Source organism: Esox lucius, chromosome 10 (assembly GCF_011004845.1).
Source record: "Esox lucius isolate fEsoLuc1 chromosome 10, fEsoLuc1.pri, whole genome shotgun sequence".
In the NCBI taxonomy this organism is placed as follows: Eukaryota; Metazoa; Chordata; class Actinopteri; order Esociformes; family Esocidae; genus Esox; species Esox lucius.
This window is the reverse complement of record NC_047578.1, coordinates 2172243-2185177: the sequence shown is the minus strand read 5'-3', so window position 1 is coordinate 2185177 and position 12935 is coordinate 2172243. Positions and strand designations below refer to the sequence as shown.

Here is a 12935-nt window from a genome sequence, read left to right as displayed (position 1 = left end):
TCTGGACCAGCCCTTTGGTGGGAATGCCTGGTGGATCTCTGCCTCTCCTTCTCAAATAGCAGCACGCACACAACATCATGCACTAATTATGACCAGACTGCAATGGGCCCTGGTCAAAACTATAGCACCACACAGGGAATATGGTGTCTTCTGAGGCATTATCTGTTGTTGGTTTCATTTGGAGATTCAGGGTGAACCCTGTGAGGACTAATGCATTATGGGTCCCAGGTAATGGACCACTTTGGACCTGCCAGTGTCTGTAAAGGTGTGACATCTTTTTAGGTTGCTTCAGGAGGTGCCTCAAACTGCCCACTCAGAACCCCAACAGTGAACCAAAGGGTAGTACATCTTTTTAGGTTGCTTCAGGAGGTGTCTCAAACTGCCCACTCAGAACCCCAACAGTGAACCAAAGGGTAGTACATCTTTTTAGGTTGCTTCAGGAGGTGTCTCAAACTGCCCACTCAGAACCCCAACAGTGAACCAAAGGGTAGTACATCTTTTTAGGTTGCTTCAGGAGGTGTCTCAAACTGCCCACTCAGAACCCCAACAGTGAACCAAAGGGTAGTACATCTTTGGATAATGGAAGGTGGACACTGTCACGGTTATTTCATGCCTCAGGGACAACACAATCAGTCCAGCTCAGTGTGTTGTGTGTGTGTGTGTGTGTGTTAGAGATCATCTCAGAGGTTGATCACTATCTCTCCCTACAGGCCAACCTGCCGTTACTACAACGGGAGCTGCTTCACTGCGCCCGGCTTGCCAAGCAGAACCCCGCCCAGTACCTGGCCCAGCACGAACAGCTACTCCTCGACACCTCCTCCACCACCTCCCCAGTCGACTCCTCAGAGCTCCTTTTGGACCTCAACGACAACGGCAAGAGGAGAACCCCAGACCGGTATGGTTCCCATCTAGCACTGCAGCGCCCTTAAATCCCGGATGTGATATATATAAACCACGCTGACATAAATCTATGATCCGACCATTTGCTAACTTCTAGTAAAAGCACTGTCTTTTAGCCTGTCAGAGACATCTTGTCTACCAATTCAACTATGGCTGAAGTGAGGGCGCTCTGCAGTCATCTCGTTTCCACCCCCAAAAAGACCTGAACAAAGTCAGCAGCCAAACCACCTTGGTTTAACTTGTAGCAATATAGGTTTTCTATTCACATCCATGGGTCGCCCCCAAAGCACTTCCAGACAAGCAGTTCACACACGCAAAAAGAAACAGACACACACACACACACCTACTTTACCAGGTAGCTGTACTCCCCACATGCTGAAAATTACTGCACTGTAGAGTGCCGTTTGAAACATGACCCCATAAAACAGTGGCCCACATCAGGTCACAGTGGCCAGAGATGGAGGTGTGTGTGTGTGTGTGTGTGTGTGTGTGTGTGTGTGTGTGTCAGCTTCTTTGAACTTTAAGGACACATCCCTTGGAGGAGCAGCCCAGGTTTTTTTTTTTTTTTTTTATTGCAGAGGAGAGAAAATAAAATGACTGAATCTTAGTAGATGAATAATTCCCTGCTCAGATCCCCAGGAGGACGGTGTGAAGTGAGGATGAAATGATATCTTCTTTGAAATACCTGCGTATTGTGCTGCTCCTGTGTTATGCGTAAGGTGGTGGGGGGCGTCCCAAATGACACTATAGGTGTGCTCTAGTGCACTACTCCTGTCCAGGCCCACGGGCCCCTACGGTGGGACCAGGGTGTGGTTTGGAAGGCGGTCTGAGTCTGGGGAGTGGAACAGAGGGAGCGAGCTAACACGTACAGATGAGACTCCTGCATGGATACAGCTGTGCTAAGCTCTTCTCAGACACGTTCTGCTTAGCCAGCCACTGCTGCTACCTCCTGATTGGTGGACAGAAATGGAATATCGGAATGGGAATGATAGAACACTGGACCTTTAATCACAGAATAATGCAGTCCTGCGTTGTGTCTTCTATTGTGGTTAATTTAATACAATGCTGCGTTGTCTTCTATTGTGGTTAATTTAATACAATGCTGCGTTGTCTTCTATTGTGGTTAATTTAATACAATGCTGCGTTGTGTCTTCTATTGTGGTTAATTTAATACAATGCTGCGTTGTGTCTTCTATTGTGGTTTAATACCAGAGCGGTTGGAGAATGTATTATGTATGTTAATGTTGATTTGTTGAGGAATGTATAGTGTGTGATAATGTTCATATTTGGGGACTGCATGATAATGTTGCAATGTTGGGGAATGTGTGATGCATGGTCATTCTGAATGTTGGGGAATGTATGACGTATGCCAATGTTGATATGTTTGGGAATGTATGATTTATGATAATGTTGGTATGTTGGGGAATGTATGATGCATTATAATGTTGATATGTTGGGGAATGTACTGTATAATGTTTGGTAATGCTGAATGTCGGGGAATGTATGATGCATGATAATTTTGATATGTTCGGGAATGTATGCTGTATGGTAATGTTGATATGTTATTTTTTACAGTTCTGCATTTTTTAAGTTGAACGTACAATATATCATTGTTACAGTCATCATAAAAGCACAGATACAATATGATCAACAAGAAACTACCTATGAGGAGAATGGAGAGAGGAGAAGAGACAAGAGAGGAGAGGGGGAGAGGAGAGATGGGGAGAGGGGAGAGGTGAGATGGGGAGAGGGGGAGAGGAGAGAGGTGAGTAGAAAAGCAGGGAAAGAAGAGAGCAGAGAGATGAAAAGAAGAGAGGAGAAGTGCAGAAAGAGGAGAGGGGAGTGGAGTAGAGGGTCAGAAAAGAGGAGAAGAGAGGAGAGAAAAAAGAAGAGAGTAAAGACGAGAGGAGAAGAGCGGGTGAGACGAGATGAGAGGGGAGGAGAGGTGAGGAGGAGGAGCAATTAGAAAAGGAGAGGGAGAAGAGGAGGAGGGTTAGCCTTGTGGGTCTGTGCGTGTTGGTGCGTACATTAATGTGTTTTTGTGTGTGTGTGTGTGTGTGTTGGTGCGTACATTATGGTGTGTGTGACTGTGGATGTGTGTGTTTGTTGATGCGTATGTTAGTGTGTGTGTGTGTGTGTGTGAAGCATATGGACAAAGATGGATGAGCATTAGAAGCCCATAAAAACATCTCATTAGGAAGTTCAATCTGTTCCTGTGGTGGTGGGGGGGGTGAAGGGGGAAGAAGTCCGTTAGACAGGGGATGATGCTGGCTGGGGGGGGGGCTTTAATGACACACACATGTATACACACACACATACACACACATACAAACACACACATACACATTCACACACATACAAACACACACATATACTTGGCAATGTTTGTATCTGTAATAAATGACAGATTTATTCATTTTTACTGTTATTTTACCAGGTTGACTGACGACACATCTCACCAGTTGGGTTTTTGTTTAGAGACAGAACACCTGGGTTCTTTACCTTGTCAGCCTGGGATTAGAACCAGCAACCTTTCATACTGATTTAACACAGGATAAAAGCATTATAATTTTATCTGAATTAGTCTCTCTGTACATTTATACTTTCCCAGTCAGTGGCAGATATTATATAGTATATAACGAATATAAAGGGTTAGGGTTAGGAGAGATAATAATGGTAAATATTATATTGGGTTAGTGACTGTCAGTGGCAGATATTATATAGTATATAAGGAATATATTGGAGCTGTCAGTCGTAGATATTATATACTATGTAGGAAATGAAGTACTGTGTATATAATGTAAGCAACCCTGACTAAATTACTTCAGTAAGGGAAAACATTTTCAGGGGGGTAGGTCTGTTCAGATTGACAGCTCTCTTGACAAATCACATGGAATATGTGCCAGTCTCTCACAGATTGAAAGCAAAGTTTGTAGGCTAAACCTTTTCGGTGTTTTCCAATATTGAAGATTGTTTACCCAAACTGGCCACTTGTGAAATGCTCTCAATGTTTATAAATCACTTGTCTGCAGTGTCCGTCTTGCTAGCCACCATTTCGTTTTATTCCAGCGTAAATGTAAGGTAGTGACATAAGCAGTGATGTAATTCCTCTTCATCAAAGTCGTCAAAGACATCAAAGACTCTGATATCAGCTGACTAAAACTGCCTCTCTGTCTTCACCCCCCTCCTCCTCCTCCACCCCCCTCACCTCCTCGTCCTCCAACCCCCCCCTCGTCCTCCACCCCCCCATCCTCCACCCCCCCCCATCCTCCACCCCTCTTCGTCCTCCATCCCACCTCGTTCCAACCCCCCCCCCCCCCCCTTCATCCTCCACCACCCACAACGTCCTCCAGAACCAAAGAGAACGGCTTTGACCGGGATGGGCCCCTGCACCTGGAACACCCCAGTAAGCGAGCGTGCACGATCAGCCCAACGGGCCCGCGGTTCAGCCCTTCCAACGGCCTGTCGTACCAGCCGAACGGCCTGGCCCACGGAGGGCACCCCACGCCGACCCCGCCTCCCCCCGCGCAGCACTACCGTCTGGACGACATGGCCCTGGCGCACCACTACCGGGACTCGCCCCACTACAGGCACTCCAACCACAGCCACCGCGACGCCAGACCCCGACAACTAGGTGAGGAGAGAGAGTGGAGAGGAGGGCACATTCTGAGGGTAATATTCATGCATTCATCACACCCCTCTATTAAAATACCTTCATGCATTCATCACACCCCTCTATTAAAATACCTTCACGCATTCATCACACCCCTCTATTAAAATACCTTAATGCATTCATCACACCCCTCTATTAAAATACCTTCACGCATTCATCACATCCCCTATTAAAATACCTTCATGCATTCATCACACCCCTCTATTAAAATACCTTCATGCATTCATCACATCCCCCTATTAAAATACCTTAATGCATTCATCACATCCCCCTATTAAAATACCTTCATGCATTCATCACATCCCCCTATTAAAATACCTTCATGCATTCATCACATCCCCCTATTAAAATACCTTCATGCATTCATCACACCCCTCTATTAAAATACCTTCATGCATTCATCACACCCCTCTATTAAAATACCTTCATGCATTCATCACACCCCTCTATTAAAATACCTTCATGCATTCATCACACCCCTCTATTAAAATACCTTCATGCATTCATCACACCCCTCTATTAAAATACCTTCATGCATTCATCACACCCCTCTATTAAAATACCTTCATGCATTCATCACATCCCCCTATTAAAATACCTTCATGTATTCATCACATCCCCTATTAAAATACCTTCATACATTCATCACACCCCTCTATTAAAATACCTTCATGCATTCATCACATCCCCCTATTAAAATACCTTCATGCATTCATCACATCCCCTATTAAAATACCTTCATGCATTCATCACATCCCCCTATTAAAATACCTTCATGCATTCATCACATCCCTCTATTAAAATACCTTCATACATTCATCACACCCCTCTATTAAAATACCTTCATGCATTCATCACATCCCTTTATTAAAATACCTTCATGCATTCATCACACCCCTCTATTAAAATACCTTCATCCATTCATCACACCGCTCTATTAAAATACCTTAATGCATTCATCACACCCCTCTATTAAAATACCTTCATGCATTCATCACACCCCTCTATTAAAATACCTTCATACATTCATCACACCCCTCTATTAAAATACCTTCATACATTCATCACACCCCTCTATTAAAACACCCCTCTAAAGAAATATAATGCATAGGCTCTAAACGCTAATTTTGTATATTTTGGTTGGAGGGAAGCATGGAGGGCACTCATCTCTTATTGCACAGCCATTTACATTTCCTCTCTCTGCCTCTCTCTCCTGGCTGTGATGAAGGTATGCACGGGGCTCGTCAAGAAGAGGTGATTGACCACCGGCTGACAGACAGAGAATGGGCGGAAGAATGGAAGCACCTTGACCATGTAAGAAAAGTAATAACATTTTTATTACTATACCAAGTGTACAGTCCTGCATTGGTGTGTTTTAGCTTACCTGTGTTTCAGATTGTGTGTGTTTTTAAATGCCTGTGTTTCAGCATACAGTGAGGGAAATGTTTTTTTTATTTTGTATGTTTGCCCCCTGACAAAAAAATTATCAGTCTATAATTTTTATGGTAGGTTTATTTGAACAGTGAGAGACAGAATAGCAACAACAAAATCCAGAAAAACGCATTTTCAAAAATTGTATAAATTGATTTGCATTTTAATGAGTGAAATAAGTATTTGACCCCTCTGCAAAACATGACTTAGTACTTGCAGGAAAAACCCTTGTTGGCAATCACAGAGGTCAGACGTTTCTTGTAGTTGGCCACCAGGTTTGCACACATCTCAGGAGGGATTTTGTCCCACTCCTCTTTGCAGATCTTCTCCAAGTCATTAACGTTTCAAGGCTGACGTTTGGCAACTCGAACCTTCAACTCTCCCCAGATTTTCTATGGGATTAAGGTCTGGAGACTGGCTAGGCCACTCCAAGCCCTTAATGTGCTTCTTCTTGAGCCACTCGTTTGTTGCCTTGGCCGTGTGTTTTGGGTCATTGTCATGCTGGAATACCCATACCCATCATTTTCATTGCCCTGGCTGAGGGAAGGAGGTTCTCACCCAAGATTTGATGGTACATAGCCCCATTCATCATACATGCAGTGAAGTTGTCCTGTCCCCTTTGCAGAAAAACACCCCCAAAGCATAATGTTTCCACCTCCATGTTTGACGGTGGGGTTAGTGTTCTTGGGGTCATAGGCAGCATTCCTCCTCCAAACACGGCGAGTTGATTTGATGCCAAAGAGCTCGATTTTGGTCTTATCTGACCACAACACTTTCACCCAGTTCTCCTCTGAATCATTCAGATGTTCACTGCAAACTTCACACAGGCCTGTACATGTGCTTTCTTGAGCAGGGGGACATTGCGGGTGCTGCAGGATTTCAGTCCTTCACAGCGTAATGTGTTACCAAATGTTTTCTTGGTGACTATGGTCCCAGCTGCCTTGAGATCATTGACAAGATCCTCCTGTGTAGTTCTGGGCTGATTCCTCACCGTTCTCATGATCATTGCAACTCCACGAGGTGAGATCTTGCATGGAGCCCCAGACCGAGGGAGATTGACAGTTCTTTTGTGTTTCTTCCATTTGCAAATAATCGCACCAACTGTTGTCACTTTCTCACCAAGCTCCCTTTAAGAGTGTGCTCCTAATCTCAGCTCGTTACCTGTATAAAAGACACCTGGGAGCCAGAAATCTTTCTGATTGAGAGGGGATGTAATACTTATTTCACTCATTAAAATTAACTTTTTTGACATTGGGTTTTCTGGATTTTTTTGTATTTATTCTGTCTCACACTGTTCAAATAAACCTACCATTACAATTATAGACTGATCATTTCTTTATCAGTGGGCAAATGTACAAAATCAGCAGGGGATCAAATACTTTTTTCCCTCACTGTCTGCGTGTTTTGAAATACCTGTGTTTCAGCATATGTATGTTTTTAAATACCTGCACAGCAAATCCAGACAAGAAAATGTGACACCCTAAGTTTCCAAATTAACACTTCCCTGTGTGTACATGTTGGGTAGAACATTTGACATTATAAAATAGTTCATTTGACATTTTAAATCTATCATAGAGATGGATTTGAACACATTTTCAAGTACTTTTTTTTGCATACATCCCAAATGTGAGAAATAACCACCCATGAGTGTGGATACATGAGGATACAAGAAATGTTACACTTTTACACCACAATTTTAACTCTCTGGGATTTACTGCATGTGTTTAAGGATACCCACGTTTTTAAATACCTGTGTTTCAACATGCATGCGCTGAAACACACGTTTATCCGTTTTAACCCAAGCTTTTATATGTGTATCAGTATGTCTGTGTTGTAGTAATGTGGCCTAACCGTTATTAAATGATGATTGTGTGGTAAATATAAGCATATCCTTCGTGTTGCTGCGTACGGAAACACAATGTACGTGCCTGAACAACACAGACATCCTGGGAAGCATCTCTGTGTTACCTCACGACGGCCATTTTGATATTTACAGTTGTGTTGTCTACCGGGATGGGTGTAAATTAGGCTTTATGCGTCCGTGCTCGTTGTGTGCTCGCACTCAGCGCCTTGCCCCTCCTCAGCTGCTGAACTGCATCATGGACATGGTGGAGAAGACACGACGCTCCCTCACAGTGCTGCGCCGCTGCCAGGAGGCCGACAGGGAGGAGCTCAACTACTGGATCAGGCGATATAGCGACGCAGAGGACCTGAAGAAAGGAGCGAGCAGCACTCAGATCAGGCAACAGAGTCCCGCTGCACAAGACAACACTCCAGGTATCTGTGGGTCCTTATAGGACAGCAGCTTTCAGACAGACAGGGTATCTTTCCAGTTAGATTGGGCTTCACATGGCTGACGTTTCTTGCAGGCATTGGGCTACTTGGGCTGTTTGGGTTTTGGGATGTCGTCACTGGTAGGATACACGTGGAAGGTTTTTCATCACTAAGCTACCAGATAGAAGAGTGGTCTGTATTAGGCTACCAGTTAGAAGAGTTGTCATCATTAGATTACCAGTTAGAAGAGCTGTCCTCATTAGGTTTCCAGTTGGAAGAGTTGTCCTCATTAGGTTACCAGTTGAAATAGTTGTCCTCATTAGGTTAACAGTTGAAATAGTTGTCCTCATTAGGTTACCAGTTGGAGGGGTTGTCCTAAATTAGGTTACCAGTTAGAATAGTTGTCCTCGTTAGGTTTACAGTTGGAGGTGTTGTTCTCATTAGGTTACCAGTTAGAAGGGTTGTCCTCATTAGGTTACCAGTCGGAAGAGTTGTCCTCATTAGGTTTACAGTTGGAGGTGTTGTTCTCATTAGGTTACCAGTTAGAAGGGTTGTCCTCATTAGGTTACAAGTTGGAAGATTTGTCCTCATTTGGTTATCAGTTGGAGGGGTTGTCCTAAATTAGGTTACCAGTTAGAAGGGTTGTCCTCATTAGGTTACCAGTTGGAAGAGTTGTCCTCATTAGGTTACAAGTTGGAAGATTTGTCCTCATTTGGTTATCAGTTGGAGGGGTTGTCCTAAATTAGGTTACCAGTTAGAAGGGTTGTCCTCATTAGGTTACCAGTTGGAAGAGTTGTCCTCATTAGGTTACCAGTTGGAAGAGTTGTCCTCATTTGGTTACCAGTTGAGGGGTTGTTTTCATGACAGTGTTGTGTCTGTGTTCCAGAGATTCACCGGGAACATCTCCATCGACCTGGGACGACTGGATACGTACCAGAGGAGATCTGGAAAAAGGCTGGTGAGTTTCTCTTTTTCCTTTCTGTCATATAATTATATGGCAGGATGTTTCCCACGTTCATATGATGTCATATTGTACACTTAATAAAGATCATCAACTTGTTCTTTTTACTGTATTGACTGCAAATAAATGGCTGCTTTGTGTTTAAAGTAGCAGAGTGGACAAAGTAGGATCTGCTGTCTCTCACACTGTCTGTCTCTCTTTTGCCAGAGATTACGGTAAAATGGCACTGAAGGATTTGCATCTATTTCTTTTATATAAATGTGTTGCTGGCATCAAATTCAAAGTGGGCATATACACCAATTAGCCATAGCATTATGACCACTGACTGGTGAAGTGAATAACACTGATAGTCTCGTTATCATGGCACCTGTCAGTGGGTGGGATATATTAGGCAGCAAGTGAACATTCTGTCCTCAAAGTTGATGTGTTAGAAGCAGGAAAAATGGGCAAGTGTAAGGATCTGAGTGACTTTGACAAAGGCCAAATTGTGATGGCTAGACGACTGGGTCAGAACATCTCCAAAACTGCAGCCCTTGTGAGGTGTTCCTGGTCTGCAGTGGTCAGTACCTATAAAGAGTGGTCCAAGGAAGGAAAAGCGGTGAACCAGCGACAGAGTCATGGGGACCAAGGCTTATTGATGCACCTGGGGAGTGAAGGCTAGCCTGTGTGGTCCGATCCAACAGACGAGCTACTGTAGCTCAAATTGCTGAAGAAGTGAATGCTGGTACTGATAGGAAGGTGTCAGAAACCACAATGCATCTCAGTTCCGTATGGGGTTGCGTAGCTGCAGACCAGTCTGGGCGACCATGCTGACCCCTGTATACTGCCGAAAGCGCCTACAGTGAGCATCAGAACTGGACCACAGAGCAATGGAAGAAGATGGCCTTGTCTGATTAATCAAGTTTCCTTTTACATCGTGTTGATGCCCGTGTGCGTGTGCATTGCTTACCTGGAGTGGCTCCTGGCAAGTAGGCAAGCCAGCGGAAGCAGTGGGATACTTTGGGCAATATTCTGCTGGGAAGCCTTGGGTCCTGCCATTCATGTGGATGTTACTTTGACACGTACCACCTACCTGAGCATTGTTGCAGACCATGTGCACCCTTTCATGGCAACGGTATCCCTGATGGCATTTGCCCCTTTCAGCAGGATAATGCGCCCATTCTTTAGACCTTCTTATGAACTCCTTCTTTAGACCTACTTCACTTATTTCTTTAGAACCACAACCACCTTCCTCTTTAGATCTACTACCATCTCCTTTAGAAATACTAACACCACCTTTAGAACCACAACCACCTCCATCTTTAGACTGACCTGCACCTCCTTCTTTAGAAATACTCTTTCTGCATTACTACCACCTCCTTCAAAACTACTCTTTCAGCATTACTACCACCTCCTTCAAAACTACTCTTTCAGCATTACTACCACCTCCTTCTTCAGAACTACCCTTTTAGCATTACTACCACATCCTTCTTTAGAACTACCACCACCTCTTTCTTAATGACTACTACCACATCCTTCTTTATATTTTTAACTACTATCACCTCCTTTACATTAAGCTACTATGACCTCCTTATCCTCACATACTGTGTCTGTAATCTAGTCATGTGTTTGTCTTTTATACTGACCCTGTCTTTTCTAGCAGGCTTATATATCAAACTGAAAGCAATTTCCATGACTGCAGTGCAGCACCGAATAATAGATAAAAAGTATCAAATCTACAAAAAACACACAGCTTTAACTATTCAGTTAAATCAGATTAAAGGATGTTCTTCACATTTATAATACCATACATGTTTCAGTTTATGGGCAAATGTTTGTGGATACCCAGTGCATAACATGAAGGTTTTTTGTACCATTCAATGATTCACTTGTGCTCTTGAAAGATGCGTAATCATACTGGCATTATCTCCAGAGTTCTTAACGTTTTTCAATTCATCATCCTGTTTTTGACAAGATTTAATACTCTTATTTGAGAATCGTGGTTCCAGTAACATATGTTTCCACTGGAGGAGGGAGGCCATGCAGGCTGTGGTATGTGAGTCCTGGAGGAGTACAAATAAATAGATTTCTATAAAATGGAGGATTGTCAACCAATACATCTGTTCCAGCTGAGCTGAATTTTTATAGTTGCTGATATACCTCCACCCCCACCCCGCCACACACACACACACCACACACCACACACACACACACACACACACACACACACACACACACACACACACACACACACACACACAGTAGTTCCCTGCCTCCTCCTGTTCTCTGCTGGGCCGTTGGGACAGGACAATAGAGATGCATAATTTAAATATAAATTGCCTTATTTGCATACACAATTAGTCAAGTTACACCCTTGATGAAGGCAAACAAAAATTAACTGCTGCCTCACTTTAAATGTTCAGTTGTAACTGCTGGAATTCCACTGGAGTCTGGTGTGTTTAAATTTACCTCCCACATGGTTACGGTCTGAGGCGGCGCCAGGACAATAGGTTACAGTTAGAATTAAAATTGTACGAGAGAAGTAACTTCCAAGACGTTACCTTAGATGAAATACCTAATGCTATAAAAAAATGCTATACACAAAAAAATCCAAAACTTCAACACTGAATGTTTTTATCCTCTTGTTGACTATTTTAACTCTTTGTCTTTATCAAATCATCAATCAGTTGTCATGATCAATCATGTGTATATAAATCCTTATAAACACCAACATCATGGATCTGCTCTCCTGTGGATAAAAACAATTACATGAACATCACATCATTATTTGTTTTTGAAACTAAGCAATTAGTACGGCATGTTGATGGACAGTCATTTTCTTACTGACAATTCAACACACAGTTGATCATTGCTTCTGAAAATCCTAAAAACATGCATATAATTAATATGGTTATACTTCAAGAATACATGTGAATGATGAGAGCCATACAACTGCTACAATATTCAGAGGCTAAATGGATTCATGTGATAAAGGGATATAGATGTTCACATATTTTTTTAGACTTATTAGATCTAAATGTAATCAGTAAATAATTAGATATCGTACAGTACATTTATTGTTAAAAAGGATTCCCAGTTGTCAGTAGTGACTTTAAACTAGTTTAATCAGTTTGACTTCCAAGTCAGACAATTCGGGGCGGGCCCATTATTTGAGCTGTCCAATAGTTAGGGGGTGTGGGTGGTACTGTGTTCCGTTGGCAGTGTTATGTGTCCTTGAGGTTGTCTCTGAATGTGTTTCAGAAGAGGCCGTGAATGAGGTGAAGCGCCAGGCGATGTCAGAGCTCCAGAAGGCTGTGTCAGAGGCGGAGAGGAAAGCCCATGAGATGATCAGCACGGAGCGCTCCAAGATGGAGCGCACGGTGGCGGAGGCCAAGAGACAGGCAGCGGAGGAGGTGCTGACAGTCATCAACCAACAGGAGGACTCCAGCGAGGTAGAACACACCCTATTGATTATCAATATACTCTTCATTAATTACATTGCTTCATTTAGGTTGCAAATCAATTTGTGTTCTCTAGACTTTAACGAGGTTGAACACATTGTATTGATTTATGATGTACTAGTTTACATTGATTATGCATATGCTGATTTTATTAGGACCTATTTCTGTTGATTCCACTAGGCAACTTGTTTTCAGTGGATTATTTTATATTATGTCCAACACTGTTCTGGACATAATCGTTTTATATTATGTCCAC

The 12935-nt window shown here is 43.1% G+C and overlaps 1 protein-coding gene across 6 annotated transcripts in view; it reads left to right on the top strand.

The window, feature by feature from the left end:
- runx1t1 (RUNX1 partner transcriptional co-repressor 1) overlaps positions 1–12935 on the top strand; it is a 64255-nt gene that overhangs the window by 46313 nt on the left and 5007 nt on the right. For 2 of the 6 annotated variants that reach the window (XM_029122935.2, XM_029122940.2), the window contains exons 5-10: positions 711–895; positions 4254–4534; positions 5802–5896; positions 8071–8281; positions 9165–9236; positions 12480–12670. In XM_029122935.2, the coding sequence (XP_028978768.2) occupies positions 711–895; positions 4254–4534; positions 5802–5896; positions 8071–8281; positions 9165–9236; positions 12480–12670 (1035 nt within the window). The remainder of the gene's footprint in view (positions 1–710; positions 896–4253; positions 4535–5801; positions 5897–8070; positions 8282–9164; positions 9237–12479; positions 12671–12935) is intronic. The other 4 variants (XM_029122939.2, XM_029122938.2, XM_029122937.2 and 1 more) reach the window with 4 other exon arrangements.